At 33.5% G+C, this 20996-nt stretch overlaps 2 protein-coding genes across 4 annotated transcripts in view; both read right to left on the reverse strand.

The window, feature by feature from the left end:
- The window catches only part of fgd4b (FYVE, RhoGEF and PH domain containing 4b), a 30885-nt gene extending 25642 nt beyond the window's left edge, over positions 1 to 5243 (reverse strand). Inside the window, exons 1-2 of one of the 2 annotated variants that reach the window (XM_056456175.1) lie at positions 5018 to 5243; positions 292 to 411 (exon numbers count right to left, since the gene is read on the reverse strand). In XM_056456175.1, the coding sequence (XP_056312150.1) occupies positions 292 to 411; positions 5018 to 5141 (244 nt within the window). In that variant the 5' untranslated portion in view covers positions 5142 to 5243. Of the gene's footprint in view, positions 1 to 291; positions 415 to 2735; positions 2826 to 5017 lie in introns of those variants that run through there. The other variant, XM_056456176.1, reaches the window with a different exon arrangement.
- Positions 5244 to 9095: 3852 nt separating this feature from the next.
- The window catches only part of LOC130223390 (protein bicaudal D homolog 1-like), a 41976-nt gene continuing 30075 nt past the window's right edge, over positions 9096 to 20996 (reverse strand). Inside the window, exons 8-9 of one of the 2 annotated variants that reach the window (XM_056456178.1) lie at positions 13133 to 13208; positions 9096 to 10266 (exon numbers count right to left, since the gene is read on the reverse strand). In XM_056456178.1, coding sequence (XP_056312153.1) covers positions 13158 to 13208 — 51 coding nt within the window. In that variant the 3' untranslated portion in view covers positions 9096 to 10266; positions 13133 to 13157. Of the gene's footprint in view, positions 10303 to 13132; positions 13209 to 20996 lie in introns of both variants that reach the window. The other variant, XM_056456179.1, reaches the window with a different exon arrangement.

Consider the following 20996-nt stretch of genomic DNA (forward strand, 5'->3'; position numbering starts at 1 on the left):
TAATGTTTAATATTTTACATTAGATACATATGCCGGAATAGTTGGTGGTTCATTACACAGTGGCGACCCCTGATAAATAATGGACTAAGTCGACGGATAATGAATGAAAGAATCAATCAATGATTCGCATTCAATTTCCATACACTAAATAACTAAGAGTGAGTACTATAGTTCTGCAGGAGTGGTTTCTCAGCCTGTGGTTTTCTCAATGGTTTAAGCTTAGTTAACTGTACATGCTTACCATGTTTTACTGTATATGTTTACAGTGTTTCAGCAGTAGTTAATGTGTACCTGCTGGAGGAGGCATTGCAGAAACGCTGTAAATCGCTGACCTTCTCAACACTGAACTCGCGTCTTTCAGAAAACTCGAGGCTGAATCTTCAACCTGAGCACCAGGAGGGCTCTTGGATCCTGCTGACACAAAAACACACACCAAATCATTTATGTCACATTTGAGACACTTTTACATGCGCTTTAGTCTACGAAACAACCTGTTAAGTTTTATTTTTGACTTGTGTAATTGTGCTAATTGTGTGTTTTACTGATAAATCAGTATGTAGCGAATGAGAATCTAAAGTGAAAGCTGCATCTCTGTGCGTTTGGTGAAAACTGAAGCTTCCTCTATTATTGTGCTCTTATAAACACATCCTCTTTAAAAATCACATGTCTGTATGTTTTCTTGAGGAAGCCTTTTATAATTAATGACTTTTGATTGATTTTAATATGCTATTAGTTTATCTGTAATAACTGATAAATTAATGAATTTAATCACATAAAATATTAATTTAAATAAATTTAATTAATAGTCATTTCATTAACAAAAATACATTTTAATTGGTAAATTGTGAGAATTTTTGCAATTAATTGTTTGTATTTAATTTGTTTATATTATTAAGCATATTTTAAAAATAATTTAAATTAAATAACCTTAATAATTATAATAATAATAGTAATAAATACATTTAAATAATACACATATAATTATTAACAAAGATATTTTTGTAATTTCATGATACCTTCTATTTAATTTGAAATTTAAGCTAAATAGTGATATTTTTATTTTATAATATTATTATATTTATATTTTTAATTTATTATTATATATAGGCAAGGCATCTTTATATTTATATCATAATTTGTGTGTGTTAGCTATGATTTAGCATCTCCTAATCTCCACTATCTGTGAAAAGACTGTAATAATGTCTATTTGATCAGTGCATGGTATTTTGCTCTTTGTAAATAACGCCCTGAATATGCCGATGAGTGTGTTTTGTGTTTAGGTTTGTACTGCTGAACTTCCCGTCCAGTTTCTCAGTTCCTCCGTTTCTCAGTTTATCACAAAGGTTTCTGATTGTGCTGCTTTACACCAGAAGCAGAAGCTCATGAGGATTAACAGACAAACCTCAAACACTGAGAAAAACTTGTAAATGCCTATAATTACACTAAAGGTCTTTCATTTTACACTAATAAGGTGAGAAGAGGCATTTAAAAAGTAAAACTACACTACAAACAAAAATAATACATTTTATACATCCATATATAACACAAACACATATTTATTTGTAAATGTACATGCATATATTATATACACACAGTATAAAACACATTTTATTTTGTACACAATTGGTCACGATTATTCATTAAACAAAAATATATTCACATATATATACATATATATATATATATATATATATATATATATATATATATATATATATATATATATATATATATATATATATATATATATATATATACACACACATACATACACATATACACACATATATACACACACACACACACACACACACACACACACACACACACACACACACACACACACACACACACACATACATACATACATACATACATACATACATACATACATACATACATACATACATACATATATATATATATACATACATACATACACACACATATATATATATATATATATACATATATATATATATATATACATACATACATACACACACATATATATATATATATATATACATATATATATATATATATACACACATTAAAAATAAAATTGCTGTTCAGCGATTGTGTACAAAATAAAACAAAAATATTTACATAACATGTGTGCGGTTTATAATCATTATGTATATATAAATGGACGCAATTGCGTGTACATACTTAAAATATTTACATATATAACATTTATATATTATTTTATGTTATATATAATTATGTTTATGAACATAATATACAAGCATTTCAGATATACAAGCAACAAACTACAAAATAAGACCATTTATAATATTAATTTAACAATTCATATTATACATATTATATTATATATTATGTTAGAATTCTTATTATAAACAAACAAACATAATTAGTAAAATTGATAAAAAAAAATTACTAGTAAATATAACAAATTATGTTTGCTCAATGCTGCTCATTATATAAAAATTAATAATAAATGAAAAGAAAGAAAATAAATAAAAACAAGGATTTTATAAAAAATGAATTTAAAATTAGCTTAAATAAACAAACAAGAAAGAAACAAAATTAGTAAAATTGGTAAAAAAAAAATAAATAAATAAAATTCAATAAACCAGCAATAATTAAATAAACAAGACTAATAAATAAAATAATAAATAAATAAATAAATAAACAAAAAAGTAATAAATGAAGGTGAAAAAAAAAAACATTTTAAAAGTTGCACACATGAATAAATACACAAATACACTTACCTGATGTCCGGCCACACACTGCTCTCCTAAAGTGAGTTTTCTGCCAGTGCACATGCTGTTTCAGATCGCTGCATGAATTCAATACATTTCCCTTTTTTCTGCATCAATGCTTTTGTGTTTGACATTTATACTTCTAGAAACTGCTGACATTCAGACAATCAAACCACATCCACTTCATTTAATACAATTTATCTGCAGCCACAGTTTATGAACATTATTTTCCACACATTCAATTTTTATTCCTTACTGGATGTGAAGCAGAAGCTCATGTTGAGATTGTAAATAATATAAACTGCTTTTACTGAATTACTATTATTATTTGAAACCGTGCACCAAAATTAGGGTTATACAGGTTATAATAAGTAAAATATTGAAGCCAGTTTTCTCATAAACAGGTGATTTGCTTGTAGAAAAGTTTAATATTTATGTATAATACAGTGTTTTTATCGCCATCTGCTGCCAGAGAAGCAACCTTAACAAAAGTGGATGGATATATATATATATATATATATATATATATATATATATATATATATATATATATATATATATATATATATATATATATATATAAAAATAAAAACAATGGTGTGCTTGGTTTTAACGTAACTTTTTATTCTTTTATGAGTTATTTACAAGCCCCCTCACATATACTAATGTGCCACAAACAGGACGTTAATATCCCCAACCACTCTCATTTTATTAAGGTGTATCCATATAAATGGCCCACCCTGTACATACTACTGTACCAGTGGTGTAGTCGGGGCTATACGCACGTATACTAAGTATGCCTACTTTTTTCCACTAGCTGTTTGGGTATTATGACTTCTGAGGATCAATAATTGCGTATACCCTCAGTATACTCACTTGTTTTGCTGATTAGACTAACTGTATACTAAATTTTTTTAACTCTCATCCTAATTAGTTGCAATTGATGCATTGTTGTTTATATTTTGCGGCATTCCCTGCCCTTGGACGACCACAGCAGCTGTGAGAAAATTTTGTGGGTTTTTCGAAGTCAACTGAATGATGTCTTCCTGTAACGTTCAGGTAAAATTATAAAACAGCATGGGCGGGTTGGCTGCGTAATAGTACACCACCTTATTTTTTTAGGACTACACCACTGTACTGTACTATTCAGTTATTTAAATGAAAGTTTGAAGTACTATATTCATTTAAATTTTCAGTCTCAGTCATTTTGTTGTTTACATAATATTTTAATATCTACAAAATGTATGTATTATGTATATATATTTTTCCAAATGTATCTTATTATCATGGATCTCATAACATCTCTATAAATGTTTATTAATTCATCTTAAATGACTTTTATTCATTCATGCGTTACATTTTATTTTACTTAAATTATTTGGGTGAAAATCAGAAATATTCCTGTTGTAACTACCTAAAATGTGAACAGTTCTATTTTACATCATATTAAATTAAAACTCATATATTCAGTAGGCTATAAAATATACAATTGAGGTAAAGTTGGTTTTATATTCAAACATTCGTTCAGTGACAACTTGTGACACGCTCCTTATATTGTTTCACATGGTACTTTAGAATATCTGAACTGAAATCACATGTAAATAAGACCTCAAAACAACATGAGCACTATTTGAGTGACTATGAACAATGTTGCACTTTGATAGCTGTTGGTTGCTAATATGATTTCAATATTATTATTATTTTATAGCCTATTTTAACACATTTGAATCTGTTTTAATCAATTTATTTAGTTGTTTCTGTTGTTTATGTAAAGCACTTTGAACACTTTGTGTACCACTGTATAATGCGATAAAAATAAACTTGTCTTGCCTATCGGGACTTTGCAAAGAGTACTTTTCTGAAATTATATTAATCAATGAGAAAGTCTGAATGTGTGACTATAAAACCAACTTGACCTCACTACATATACACATAATAGGCTACATTAATTATATCGAACTAAACGTCCATACATCTAAAGCAGTAATATCTGGAATTATGTATTTATATGATCAAAAGGACAATATTTATAAAATATGTCACACAAACATAAATATAGCTGCATAGTTGCAAACATAATGGCGAAAATTAGCATGTATGCTATTCAAATGAAATAAATAATAATAATAAAAACAAAACACTGGCATTTAACGTTAATAACTAAAAACCAGTCGATGTTTACCGATTTCTAATAAGTCCTCACAGACGATACACACAATGTTTGAAGGAGAAACCAAACCACAGACTGTAAATACACAAATATAAACTCATTACTGTCGCTAAAGTCTCACCGGGAACGGATCCACGTCTGACCTTTTTCTTCTTCTCCACATTTATTCCAGCTGATCTTCTCCTGAATGCGGTTTTCCTGAACTCCTCCACATCATACGCGCTTTTCCGCACTTTCTCAAACATCTCTGAGCTGCTAAATAAACATCCACCAGATGAAAATCACACTAAAATGTCTTTAAAGCTGCTGAAATGCCAGTGTTGTTGTGTTTGGAGCACTTCACGCCAAACAGAGGCCAACAACCAACCGCTACACAGCAGGCTTGCCAGGTGTTCGCAACACAACGAGTCAATCAAGCTAGCCCAATAATTAAGATTAGTACACCTTTCCCAAAGTCAAACACTTTCCATGTGCATTTTCAAACATTTTCCAGCACTTTACAAGTGTAAAAATTACATATTTACATAGCTTTTTAATGTGTAGTTCTGAGATGAGCCTAACCTTGCTAGCCAATTATTTGTTATAGCCTAGTAAACTGTAAAAACAATAGCAACAAACAGAAAAATGCCACTCCTAATGGACAAAATATTTTAGTATTATTTATATTATATTATATATATTTTAGTTAGTAATTATAAACATTCTGTTTTCCTGAATAAAATCCTTTTAGCAATTTGACCACCTTTAAAGTCTGCATGAAATAGAAATTGCAATGTTTATTTTGCACTATGGAGCAAATAATATGCCAAAACAATCAGAATTTGAATTGTGTTAATTTGAATTATTAACAATTTTAATTTAATAAAACTGTAAACTTTATGCCATGGGCTGCACGGTGGTGCAGTGGGTAGCACGAGTGCCTCACAGCAAGAAGGTCGCTGGTTCGAGCCTCGGTTTGAGTCAGTTGGCGTTTCTGTGTAGAGTTTGCATGTTCTCCCCGTGTTAGCGTGGGTTTCCTCCAGGTGCTCCGGGTTCCCACACAGTCCAAAGACATGCGCTATAGTTGAATTGGGTAGGCTAAATTATCCGTAGTCTATGTGTGTGAATGAGTGTGTATGGATGTTTCCCAGTGATGGGTTGCAGCTGGAAGGGCATCCGCTGCGTAAAACATATGCTGGATAAGTTGGTGGTTCATTCCACTGTGGCAACCCCGGGTTAATAAAGGGACTAAGTCGAAAAGAAAATGAATGAATGAATGAATATATGCCATTAAAAATGTTTTGAATTTGAATGAATTGAATTTCTCATCTTGAATTTCTTAACTTGAATTTCATTCATTCATTCTCTTTTCAGCTTAGTCCCTTTATTAACCCGGGGTTGCCTCCAATTTATCCAGCACACGTTTTACACAGCGATGCCCTTCCATCTTTGGGAAACATCCATACACACTCATACACTATGGACAATTTAGCCTACCCAATTCACCTGTACCGCATGTCTTTGGAGAAAACCCAAGCCAACGCAGGGAGAACATGCAAACTCCACACAGAAACGCCTACTGACCCAGCAGAGGCTCGAACCAGTGACCTTCTTGCTGTGAGGCGACAGCACTACCTACTGCGGCACTGCGTCGCCCAACATAAATTTCTTAACTTCAATTTTTCAACTTGAATTTCTCAACTTGAATATTAAACATTTTAAATTTAAGACTTTAGGTCAGATTTATATAGACGTATTTTCAAACATCAGAGTTTTTTGGTTCTGAATTCATAGATTGCAGATATTGGGTTTGTAAAAATACAGTTCTTAAGATGAAGAAATTTGGAGCATCAAATTCAATATCATAAAATTCAAAACCAGAAATTCAGATCGTGCCGAAAGTAGGTCAGGGCTTATCAACAGGGCAGAGTAGATGATCAGATAATAAGAAATTGAAATTCAAAATATATATATATATATATAATACATATATATATATATATATATATATATATATATATATATATATATATATATATATATATATATATATATATATATATATATATTATTCACTTTTATTAAATTAAAATTGTTAATAATTCAGCACAATTCAAATTCAGATTGTTTTGGCATATCATTAGCTCCATACACTTCTTCATTTGGATTAACTCCTTCTCTGATGACGTCAGATTGACCGTAGTTTGCTATTTAATATGACTCATGATATGCAGCACCTCTCAGAGACTTTTGATTTTATTAAATCAATTTATTTGTATATTCATTAAACAGCAAAAATGTTACACCAGGAATTAATAGAGATTTGCAGTAAAGCTGTACTGCGGTTTGCCTGGAAGACTCTAATCAGCTACTTTAGTTAGATTATAAATGTGTCTTTTTGTTTGTATTTTATTTCATCCTATCACAATTTCCTCATACATGTGATTAAGACATACACATAACTGTCAAAAATGACATTGTAATTGAAAACAACACACATGGTTAATACTTCACAAGTCTTCTTATAGCCCAGGGGTGTCCAAACTCGGTCCTGGAGGGCCGGTGTCCTGGAGAGTTTAGCTCCAACTCTAATCAAACACACATGAACCAGTTAATCAAGCTCTTACTAGATATGCTAGAAACTTTCTGGCAGGTGTGTTGAAGCAGGTGGGAGCTAAACTCAGCAGGACACCTGCACACCAGGACCAAGTTTGGACACCCAACAGCCTATCTGATCCAGTCGGAAGTTCATCTGTTAAAATGAGCATTACGGGATTGTTCAAACCAATAAAGATCCTGAAATGTGAGAGAAAAGAGTTAAGACATGAGAGTGATCCGTCTACGGTTTAGTACTAGCAGATCAAAAACGAACAATAGTCTGATTATGAGTATTTTAAGTCGTTTTCTCCTCTTACAAGTATCTAATTTTTGTAATCTGATTACATAATCCAGATTACATGTAATCCATTACTACCCAGCTCTGAATACTGGTTAAGTCAATCTGACAGAATGATTTAGTGTGTCTTTGTGTGTATTTGTGCTCGCAGTTGCAAGAAATAATAATGAATAAGACCATGGTTATACAATTCAACAGCAGTGCAAATCTAAATAGACGATTAAATAGTGATTTCTCAAGAACAAAATCATGCATGCAACATTCCCATCAGATGAGCCTATAGTCGATTTGAAACGAGTGAGCAGACACTTTGGACAAAAGCATCTGCTAAATGATTAAATGTACTGAGAGGTAGTTCATGGCAATGAATGAATACGTGTTCAAGAGTAAGGCTTTAAGAAATCAGATCATCTTCCAGCCTGCAGTAACATTCACTCGGTTTCCTCTGGGTTTCAAAGGCTTTGGTAAAATTAGCCTGAATGTTGCTGATTTAAAACAAGTTAAACCTTATACCATCTCCGATATCTATGCTGATTACTGCACTGTAAAACCCCAAAAGTTAAAGTACTCAAACCATTTGAGGAAACCATTAAAACAAACCATTTAAGCTCAAAAACTAATCTTAAGTACTGTGAACTTAATCCATTTGAGTAAACGAAGCAAATTGAGCACAGTAAAACCCAATAAATGAGGAGAACTCAAACCAACTGAGTACTGTAAAACCCAATAAGTTAAGGCAAGTCAAACCGCTTAAGGAAACCGATTGCTATACAAACCATTTGAGTTAAAACTAATATATATGAGTACTGTGAACTTACTCCATTTAAGTTGAGGTATTTATTAACTCATTACCTTCAACGCAGACTCTTTTCAAATGAGTAGAATTAACTTTCAGTCAATTTTGAGTTAACTACACTCATTTCATTTGATAAACTTGACTGTGGGGTTTTACAGTGTATTAGAGAAAATAATTTCAACAAGTTTCTCAATAAGGTCGTAATAACAAGCAAAATAAAGCATTTATAGTAATGCAACTGAAGGTTATATGGCAAGACATCATAGAACTGACACTTAATAATCATAAGCGTACAGTTAAATACAATCAAATTAAATCTGAATGTTAAATAAAACACTTTTAAATATACAAAATATTAAATTTACCAAAGCAATAATGAAAGCTTTAACAGCACAGAGACAATTTACAAATTTCACAATTACAGACACAGAAGCTAAAATTAAAAGACAATTTGACAATTTAACACTTTGACTTATATATACTTATATATTTATAAATTATAGCTATATAAACATATAAAAACTCCTAATAAATTATACAAAAGTTCATTAAAAATATTCAAATTAAAATAAAAGACTAATAGTTTTAAAATAATTATAATTACAGTTAAAATATTAATATAAATAAAACAGTCATAAATAAATTATTTAAATGTATTAATTAATCCTTTCTGTTTCTTAAAAATGGGTCATTTTCATATTATTCATTAATTTTCCTTCGGCTTAGTCCCCTTATTAATCAGGGGTTGCCACAGCGGAATGAATCACCAACTTATCCAGCATATGTTTTACGCAGCGGATGTCCCTCCAGCTGCAACCCTGTACTGGGAAACACCCATACACTCTCATACTCACACTCATACGCTACAGCCAATTAAGTTTATTCAATTATAGCGCATGTGTTTGAAGTCCCCAACCGGGACTCGAACCAGTGACATTCTTGCTGTGAGGGGACAGTGCTAACCACTGAGCAACCATGTCGCCCATTTTTATATTATATTTATATATTGTTTATTTTTATATTTAAATGCTATATAATGTTGATTGTCTTGCCTTATAAACATTTTAAAGTGTATAGTTTTAATTGAAATTATTTTCTATACTACAATAAAGTGTCAACCTGATGTCGTATATCAATAAACCTTAACTTGTTTTAAATCCCGAACATTCATATTTGGTCAGTCATAGTTTTATTTAACACCGTGACTAACTACCTACCTAACTAACTACTAGAACATATTTCAGTGACTAATAATATAATGAGTGCGTTACTATTATTATATATGTATAATATATTTAAAAACGTCTGCATTCGCTTTATATTCAGGAGTCCACATTCTCTAAAAGCCCATCAGTGATTGTACATAGAGCAAAAAGGTGTAAAAACCACAAGTGAATCTGGACAAGGATACAAATAAACACCTGTGATCACATGACCAATGATGTAATGATGATGTCATGTGATCAGGCAGGTATTCCGGGCCTCTTGTTTACTTTGGCTTGTGTCTTTGCTTCAGTGTATAATATCTGTACTTCAGAAAGGATTGCACTTTGTTTGGTGTGGTAATGTCTCAGATGTTCATTATGGGATGGAGGAATCATTGTTGAGAATCCAGAGACGTGGGCATTTAAGAGGAAAAAGTGGAAAGTCTCCTGCTGTTGTTGATGAATCCTGGAGAACCGCCATTAGAGTCCATCTGCTGCCGGACACACAGACCACACGCTCATATAACCTACTGAAAAACATCATTTTCACAGTACAAATGAGATTAAAATGCATATTAGGAGGAAGAAGAAAGCCGAAATGTAGCCTGGGATATGTTAGCAACATGCTAAATCATATTAACAGTGTGCTAAAACATGGTAGGACATGCTAGGCACATTGAAAAAAAACATTTATAAAACCAACTGCTAGTTGGTTAGCGATAAAAATGCACTTTAACCAGCAATCAGCAATGCTAAAAATGTTAGCATTGTTCTAAAATGAGCCATTAACATGTTAAAACATCTTAGCACTTTGCTAAAACATACTAGTAAACTTTAATGTGCTAAATACTGTGTGTTAACCCTAACATTTTAAAAGCATGCTACTATGAAACATACAAATGAGATTAAAATACATATTAGGAGAAAGAGGAAAGCTGAAATGTAGCCTGGGATACGTTAGCATCATGCTAAATCATACTAACAGTGTGCTAAAACATGGTAGGACATGCTAGCGACATTGAAAAAACACGTCCAAAACGAAATGCTAGTGCCAAGGAATCAAAATGTGATAGTTTTAAAACATGCAGCGTTACCAGCATTCATCGATGATAAACATGTTAGCGATATTCTAAAATGTCCAACTAACATGTTTAAAACATCTTAGCACATGCTAGTGACCTATAAGATGCTAAATATGTTAACCATAACATTTTTAAATGTGCTACAATGAAACATGCTATTAACTTGTAAGCAACAAGATATTAGCACTCGGCTAAAATATGATACTTGCTTGTTAGCACATGTGAAAAACAATGTTAGTAATGTGCTGAAACATGCTACCTATGAGATGATCATGTGTTAAATCATAGAAGCAATGTACTAAAAATGCTAATAAAGTGGTAAGACATCCTAGCCAAAATCAAAAGTCATCAACATGCTAAAACATGTTAGCAACAAGCTAACAATGTGCTAAAACATACTAGCAACATACTATTAATGTGCTAAATTATAGAAATGTTCTAAAATGTGCCATTACTGTTAAAACATCTTAGCACTTTAATAAATCATGCTAGTGATCTCTAACATGCTAAATACTGTATGTTAACCCTAACATTTAAAAAAACATGCTACTATGAAACATGCTATTAAGCAACAACATATTAGCACTCTGCTAAAATATGATACTTGCTTGTTAGCAATGTGAAAAACAACGTTAGTAATGTGCTGAAACATGCTACCTATGAGATGATGTGTTGAATCATAGAAGCAATGTACTAAAAATGCTAATAAAGTGGTAAGACATCCTAGCCAAAATCAAAAGTATGTCATCAACATGCTAAAACATGTTAGCAACAAGCTAACAATGTGCTAAAACATACTAGCAACATACTATTAATGTGCTTAATTATAACAATGTTCTAAAATGTGCAATTACTGGTAAAACATCTTAACACTTCATGCTAGTGATCTGTAACATGCTAAATATGTTAACCAAAACACTTTTAAACATGCTACTACGAAACATGCTATTAACTTGTAAGCAACAACATTCAAAATAAAAAAACACAAAATTTACAAGTATGCCATCAACATGCTAAAACATGTTAGCAACATGCTAACAATGTTCAAAATCATGCTACCATTGCGCTAAAACACGCTTGCAAAATAATGTTAATGTAATAAATGATGTTCTAAAACATGCTAACATTCTAGAAACAATGTGAATCAATGCACGAACATCCTAACAATGTCGTAAATGCTGTCGCTAACATGATAGCGATGCGCTTAAACATATCAGTGCCATTAAAACGTGATTCTAAAAATGTCGTAAAACATGCTGCTAACATGATAGCAATGCGCTAAAACATTTCAATGCTAATAAAACATGATTCTAATGTACAAATGATATATTTAGGCTTTCTGAACTTTATTATTCTAGTTTGAAATATATATATATATATATACAGTATATATATATATATATATATATATATATATATATATATATATATACACACATATATATATATACATATATATATATATATATATATATACAGTATGTCACAAAAGTGAGTACACCCCTCACATTTCTGCAAATATTTATCTATAACTTTTCATAGGACAACACAGCAGAAATTAGTCTTTGACACAATGAAAATTCGTCAGTGTAAAGTTCATTTAGCAGTGTAAATTTATTGTCCCCTCTAAAAAACTAAAAATACAGCCAATAATAGCTGAACCCCTGGCAACAAAAGTGAGTACACCCTTACGAGAAAATGTACAAATTGAGCACAATTAGTCATTTTTTCTTCCCCTGTGTCATGTGACTAGTGTTACACTGTCTCAAGTGTCACCAGATAGCAGGTGAGTTAAATTTGGTATAAAAGCTCTTCCACTCTCCCAACCTGGCCACTGAAAGTTTAACATGGCGCCTCATGGCAAACAACTCTCAGAAGACCTGAAAAAACACCAAGGACAATTAAAGCCATGCTGGAAAATGATGGTGGCCACACAAAATATTAATATATTTTTAAAAAATTCTTAGGGGTGTACTCACTTTTGTTACCAGGGGTTCAGCTATTATCGGCTGTATTTTAATTTTTTTTTGAGGGGACAATAAATTTACACTGGTAAACAAACTTTACACTGACAAATTTTTACTGTGTCAAAGAGTCATTTCTGCAGTTTTGTCCTAGGAAAAGATATAGTCAAATATTTGCAGAAATGTGAGGGGTATACTCACTTTTGTGACATACTGTGTATATATATCCTGCCTGATTATATGTTTCATATCAATTACTTAATAACTCAATTACATTACATTTGTATATCAATTACTCGAGTGCACTTGATTACCTGTAGGTGAAAAGGCGTGATGTGTTTAGTTCTTTGTAGCGCTGTGGCACTGAGGCAGGAGGAGGCTGCTGACTATCTAGAAGAGACTGACAGATTAGTCCTCCCACAGCTAGGGGGCAGAATAGAGGAGCATAGAAAATAAACATCGGCTGTTTCACAATTTGCATAATGTTTTTTTCAATTCATCCTTATTTGTATAGCGCTTTCTACAATGTGCGTGGAATGTGTGAAAGCATACTTTTGAGTATGGGAGTACTGAGACATGTACTTGTGTACGGTCACCACAAATTCTTTGATGTCAACTATTTAAATATTATAATTGTAGACTCGTAATAGGCGAATTGGGACACAGCCTTTACTTACCGCAGTAGAAGATGAGAGAATGAAGCTTCAAAACAACTGAATCAATTTCTTTCCAAAATGATTCACTTTTTCGAAGCATTCGAAACACCACATGCTCCGGACACCTGCTGGTCAAACCATGTAAATGCAACAAAATCCCAGGCAAAACAGAGACGGAAATTGGCTTTTTCGAACACAATCAAAATGTTAAATTTAACACACTAAGCTTATCATCTAATATCATTAAAGATCACGGGCTTTATCATACACCCGGCGCAATAAGGCGCAAGACGTGTTTCTATGAAGTGTTGCTATTTTCAGACAATAATATTCCCGTTTTCCACTAGTTGTTCAAATAGCAATTCCATTTGCGCCCCTTTGTGGACTCATGGGTGTTTCAGTCTAGATAAAAGATGTGTTGAGGCACATTGTTGGTGCGTTGCTATTTTGAGGAACTAAAATAGACTGAGCAGTAGACCAGCTGAAAGCAGGTCTAAAGTCCAGCGCAGAGCACGTTAGTTGTGCGCCTCGCTTACTCGTTGCTTAAAACCCACAGGATGTACAGCAATACAAAAATATCTTTACAAATGAAAAAGAATTTAAAAATTTAAAAAATATATATATTATTTTCTACATAAATATAAAAACCACTGCCTTCATGCCTTCTTCATCTCGGGGGGCTTTTTCAGTTTATTCATGACAATTTGCTTTTGTATAATGTTAATATTATTATTAGTATTTATATTTGTTTCATTAAAAACAAGCTTAGATTTGTCCACATGTCAGGTTTAGGACCATATGGGGCATAGCATGTGTGTCTGGATTTGACCACACTTCGTTATTATTGTTCATTTAATCATTTGCTGGAAATTAGACCTGAATTTAGAAATAGTTTTGAAACAAATCTTTGCGCTTAACAAACAAAATTAATTATGTGGGCTAATGGATGTCTGTGCGTACAACACATTTCCTTATCCACGAAAGAGAAAGTAGAGAATGAGGAGGCTCATCTCTGTTTAACTGTTTTCTCACTAGTGAAGCGTTCAGTTTTTCCACTTACAAAGTCCTCCATGTAAATAGCAAATGCGCTATGGCACGACGCAACTGACTCTTAAAGGCAATGGGAGATGAGACTCTGATTGGTTTATTCTCAAAACACACTTATAACTCACTGAGAGAATAAGCTCAACCCCGTTAGACCATGCGCTGCGGTGCAAAGCGTATTTTTCCGTCCTTAAAATAGCAAAAGTGGATTCTGACACGCCCTTAATGCTTTTGCGCCCTGCGCTGCACTGTGGCATATGTTTTACATAGTAGACACCCTTGCAGCTGCAACCCAGCACTGGGAAACAAGTAACTAATATTATTCATTTAAATTTTCCAAATGTCTCATTAAAACATCTACAAAATTATAAAACTGATCTGAGTAAGTAAATATTAAAATACCTGTTCATTGATTTACCACCGGGAGGCGATCTGAGTGACCCGAGAGGAGAACCACTGAATTTTTTAAATATTTATCTGTATCGTTACTGTTATAATTGTAATGTGCTACTATGCCACTCTTTAATATTGTAAACATTGTGTTAGAACTGTATCTTTATTGTTATCTTAATAGTTATCATGGTGTTAACAGGCCTTAACTCTTGAATGTAACCTGGTAATTTCATCAAACTTGTATAAGGTTTGGCCACATGGTGGTGCTATAACAAGAAAAAAAAACATGTAAATTGCTGTAACTTTGCAACCATAAGCCAGATTGACCTGAAATTTGGCATACAGGAAACCCATTTTCTTATAAAAGGAGGATGCAGACTCAGTCAGCGCATTTATACCAGTTATTATTTACAGTATCTATGAATATTATACAATTACGGTCCGGTTAACAACAGACATATACAGTGTTTTCCTGTAGGCCGTGTACTGTATACACATGCATAAGACAGCAGACAGAGACATTCGGTGACATGAATAACAGTCTGCCTTCAAAAAAGTGTGTGTTGCGTTTGCACAAAGTGGCCGTCAGTTTACAGTAACACACAGTAGAAAACACATTCGTCTACGACTTCAGCTATAGTGCAGACATATCAGGTGATAATGGGAGCGAAATCAAAGAGGAGGAAGTGATGCGGGGAAGCAGGAAGCATTTGACAGGTTTCCTAAAAACCGGACGTCAGTCTGAATGAGATTGTGGGCTTTCAGATTTTGGGGGGGGGGGTTGTGATGTCATGATCATGTGATTTATGATCATGTGCATGTGTGTTTCAGGCCTCAGGTGCAACAGAGAGAGGAGAATCACATGGTTTCTGTCCTGAACTGACGAACACATCCCCTAAAAACCACATCATCTGATCCCTCAGTGTGAACCGAACGCAAATCCATTTCCTCCATTTATTTTCGTCGCAGATTTAATCCAGCATGAAATACCACATAAGATAATAGTGGAGCTAAACTAAAATTTTATTTCGATTTCATGCAATACTGAGGCCTGTGTGAGGATAAACCCTTGTGTACTGTTCAAATTTAACAGTAGCTACGAACATAACGAAAGGGTTGTCAATTTGCCCAGAGTGTATTGTTGAGTTTTTGAACATTTTTTCAAAGCATTTTCCTAAAATATGTGCCAAAATAAGATTTGTCACCAAAAATCTTTCCATTTGCTGAAACACAGAGAATGTTGTGGCCAAATTAAGACTCAAAATCACCCGAGCCATCCTGATATCACCGAGTAGGAGACGTTACTAGATTAACATCTGTGCTGATCCTGGAACAACATTCCAATTAGCCAATCAGAATTACCGGATATGTTTACTTTATGTTAACTTCAGGCTTACGGTTAGGTTTATGCACTTCTACATGAGTGTTATCCAACTATTATTCCCCTCTGATTTTGGGAATAATTTACAGTTATGGTTGGGTTTAGGGGTAGGGAATAGGTATGGGTTACAACAAAAATGATGTTCCAGGATCAACACAGACGTTAATCCAGGATCGCATCGTACTTGGGAAAATCATGATGTGCAAATCAACCCAGAGTGGATGAAAATATCCTCAGCAGCACACAAGGGTTTAATGAATTAAACACTGAATTGGGATCAAAACAGAGTCATTCTACAATTGTGGTGATTTTTTTACGATTAGAACATTTGTAAAATTTTATATTGAAGTTTTTTTCATTCATTCATTTTCTTTCCAGCTTAGTCTCTTTGTTAATCCGGGGTCGCCACAGTGGAATGAACCGCCAACTTATCCAGCACATATTTTACACAGTGGATGCTCTTCCAGTTGCAACCCATCTCTGGGATACATCCATACACATTTATCCTCTACGGACAATTTAGCCTACCCAATTCACCTATAACGCATGTCTTTGGACTTTGGGGGAAACCGGAGCACCCGGAGGAAACCCACGCGAACGCAGAGAGAACATGCAAACTCCACACAGAAACGCCAACTGACCCAGCCAGCGACCTTCTTGCTGTGAGGCGACAGCACTACCTACAGCGCCACTGCGTTGCCTCTAACTTTTTTTAATCAAACAAATTATTTTGTAAATTAAATCTACTGAGAAAATTCGTTTATTTCAAATAATAAAGTAAATTAAAATTAAAGTAATAAATGTACAGTATGGCACATATACATTTACACACACATATATATATATATATATATATATATATATATATATATATATATATATATATATATATATATATATATATATATATATAAACGATTTTAGACACATTTCTAAACATAATAGTTTTAATAACTGATTTATTTTATCTTTGTCATGATGACAGCACATAATATTTGACTAGATATTTTTCAAGATACTAGTATTCAGCTTAAAGTGACATTTAAAGGCTTAACTAGGTCAATTAGGTTAATTAGGCAAGTCAGTGTATAATGAGACAATCGAAAAATATCATTGCTTAAGGGGGCTAATAATTTTGACCTTAAAATGGTTTTAAAAAAAATAATAAAACTGCTTTTATTCTAGCCAAAATAAAACAAATAAGACTTTTTCCAGAAGAAAAAATATTATCAGACATACTGTTGTTATGTTTGATGTTAGTTTCTTTCTTTTTATGTATTTATTTTTCTCACCCTCCTTTCCGCTTTCTCAACCCTTAGGTTTCTTATTGGTTCATCATCTGTCCATCATTATTGTGACTGTATCGGTTCCACCAATACCCAGACGAGCTGCAAACATTTAAAGCCCTGACAGACCAGTGTGTGGCATGCGCTCTGCCTCAGCATACCTTTTGTGCTCCACGCAATTCATTTTTGACATGCTTAGGCTGCTCAGTAATTTATTATCTCAGTTTACTGTGGTAATTTGAGTTTTGCTTGTTGAACTTCATTGGCTTTAAGTAAAATAATGTGATGGTTGTTGTGTGATTCTAAACTGAGCCTTTGACCGTCTTGTTAGGTTTGTTTTAGTTTAGATGGATGTTTTGTTAGATTAGTCTGAGTGTTTTGCCACCTGTGTGAGTTTTGTAGTTTAGTTTAGTTCGGGGGTTGTGTACACTGAAGATCTCGGTTTTTATTTGTATTATTTGTTTTTGTCGGCCTAGTTCAGACTTTAGATTTAAGGATTAATCTAAGAGAAGAGAAGAATCTAATTTTGTTTTGTTAATTTCTTTGCCTTGGCTTACAATCTGTTTTAGTGTAATCCAGCCAACTTCAGGCATATACAACCTTACTTGACTAATGAAGCAGCAAAACTTTTTATGCACTCCATGATTTTTTTCTCACATTACATATTGTCTTAGTTGGTCACACGCAAGTAAAACGGTTTTAAAATCAGTTGAATCACTTTATAAACAGGCACTTAAAGTATTTGATCAGAAGTCTATTAGGTATCATCATTGTAATATAACACAAAAACATTATTTATTGAGCTTTGATAATATGAAATATTTGGCTGATGCTTGGATGATTTTTAAGATTTTAAATGGATATGCTCCACCCCCATTATGTGAGTTTGTAACACACAAGAACAATAATGGTCAAGCAACACAATTACCAGGGGAGACTGTGCTGTGCATTTCAGGCGTACAACTTTTGCACAATCAGTCCTCTCAGTTAGAGCCATTGATTTAAGGGGTGTTACAAATGATTCAACTTTTAAATATAAGTTAAAGAAATGGCTTAAAGCAAATCAAGTTTGTTATCATGTCTAATTCTTTTGTCTAACATTTTAAGAAATTCTTATTACATGTTTTATTGCTTTGTCATATGTAACTTTACTGTTTTTGTATGTGTGATGATGTGTTTTTTGATTTTAGGTTGCCTTTTATGGCTCGTTTCCACTGACTGGTACAGTACGGTACGGTTCGGTTTGGTACGGGTCACCTTTATCAGGCTTGCGTTTCCACTAACAAGGGTACCCTTTTGGTGGGTGTGGTGTATGACAGAAAGTTTCAGTCGACGTCATTCTCGCTCAAGGAGATGTCTACAATAAAGCTGTACGAGTCACTTACATATCATATGAAAAGCACTTCTCACAAAAAAGATGCTTCATACACATAAATACTTGTGAAGAAATGTTTATTACTAACTTTTTTATGAACATGAGTTGATTATAACTGCAGATCAATGATATAACCAAAATAGCCTACTGTAATGTCTGTAATTATATTAAATAACGAAATAAATGAACATATAAACACATACAGCCCTTTACAGTCTCCGATATGTTACCAACTACAGAAGAACTACACACAGCAGACATTTCGTCAGTATTTAGGTTCAAAACAACACAAAATATAGCCTAAAGTCAGTGTAAACCTCTTATCTGTGTCTGTAATCTTCAGCAGCACATGTAGCCTCTGTTAGAGAGTAATTCCGTCATTCCCAGTTCATATTAGTCCAAAATGTGAAGATAATAGTTATACATGGCATTTTGTTCATGTTTGCTGAGAAATAATGTGCTCCTTTTTTTCCGGCTTCTCCTTTGTTTCTTCACGCTTCACTCTCGCGTTTGTCAGTGTCTGACAGTATCGGGTTTTAAAAGCACGTCAATAATCAAGCGCAGGTTATTATCATCAGCTCAAGAAGTTTGTTATTTCAGATATAATGTTAGACGCGCGCGAGCGCAAGGAAGAAAGCGAAACCGCTCGCGCCTCAGACTGGCTCGTAAAAACTACGAGGCACGGGGTAAATCTGCTCTTCTTCTTGGCTTTGTGGCTGTTTATCAAGACGACGACAAGGTTTGTTTGAGCCCAGATCGACCATGGCTCGTTATTATATGTATGTATAATTCCGCTGTAATCTCTCGCTGTGTGTGTATTTTAAACATGGCGGTTTTTTGTTTTCATTCTGGCTTGTTGCGTAAGTGAATGACGTATCTCTGTAAACAATAGCGTTCAGCTCCGCGCGTGGCTCCGCCTTTTGGTACCCTTACTCGTGTTTGGTACCCTTTTGAAAGGGAGCCGAAAAAGTGGTACGGTACGGTTCGGTTCGGTACGCTTTTTGACAGCGGAAACGGCCATAAAAGCGTACCAAACCGAACCGTACCGTACCGTACCACTCAGTGGAAACGGGCCATTAAAATCTGGCAGGGGGCAACAGATGAAAATTAGCCCTTGTGGCTAACTCTGGCTTACAGTTTCACTGTTTATTAATGAGCATTGTCCCTGTTATATAAAATAAATTACAAAATAGTTTAAAGAGAATAATTGTAAATGTTTATTTCTTTTTTCCATTTATTACTGTCACACATTGTTTAAACCCCCGAATAAAAAAGCTTAAATAGAGAGTTGATTCTTGCCTCATCTTTGATCTGTCGCACACATTACACCTGTCTCACCTCAATGTTACAGCATCCCACTTAAACATCTTAAACTCGTATCAACTGTGAGAAATCCCTTGCTCTGTTAAACATCATTTGGGAAATATTTGAAAAGTTCACAGGAGGGCGAATAATTTAGACTTCGACTGTATATGTATTACATCCCTTTTAAAACTTTAATTGTTTATAAGTGCAGCAATTGCAGAATGACTCATTTATTAAAAACATATGTATTTGGTAAAAACCAGCAGTTAAAAACAGCATGCAGGGAAATCATGGCAGGGGTCGGGTTGAGGGTTTAATACCTGTCAAATGCTTCAAGCACTGTGTGATGTTTTGTACGTCTGATGTGAGGACCATCAGTGTTTACGGTGCAACACAGAATATTTAATAATGCACGTTGATATTTGGACAGATGTTTGGGCCCATGCACGTCCCTCTCTGAGTGCATTTCAACACTTTCTGCTCTATTTGGCAGCATGTTATTTGGCTATGAGTTCTGTAGTATCATGGTGTTTTGCCAAAATGTGAATGTGTAGGGGGGAAAACAACAAAGGGTGTTTAAAAACGTCAATGCAAATAATTAAATGACAACAAATGGATGAATGTTGATAGCCATCACATCTAGTTATACTGTAAATCACTGCTGCAGATCATATGTGCTGTAAATAAACAGTGCATTGTAATGGATTAATGATATTCCCTGAGAATTTAGTCGTCTAG

The sequence above is a fragment of the Danio aesculapii genome, chromosome 4 (genome assembly GCF_903798145.1).
Source record: "Danio aesculapii chromosome 4, fDanAes4.1, whole genome shotgun sequence".
In the NCBI taxonomy this organism is placed as follows: domain Eukaryota; kingdom Metazoa; phylum Chordata; class Actinopteri; order Cypriniformes; family Danionidae; genus Danio; species Danio aesculapii.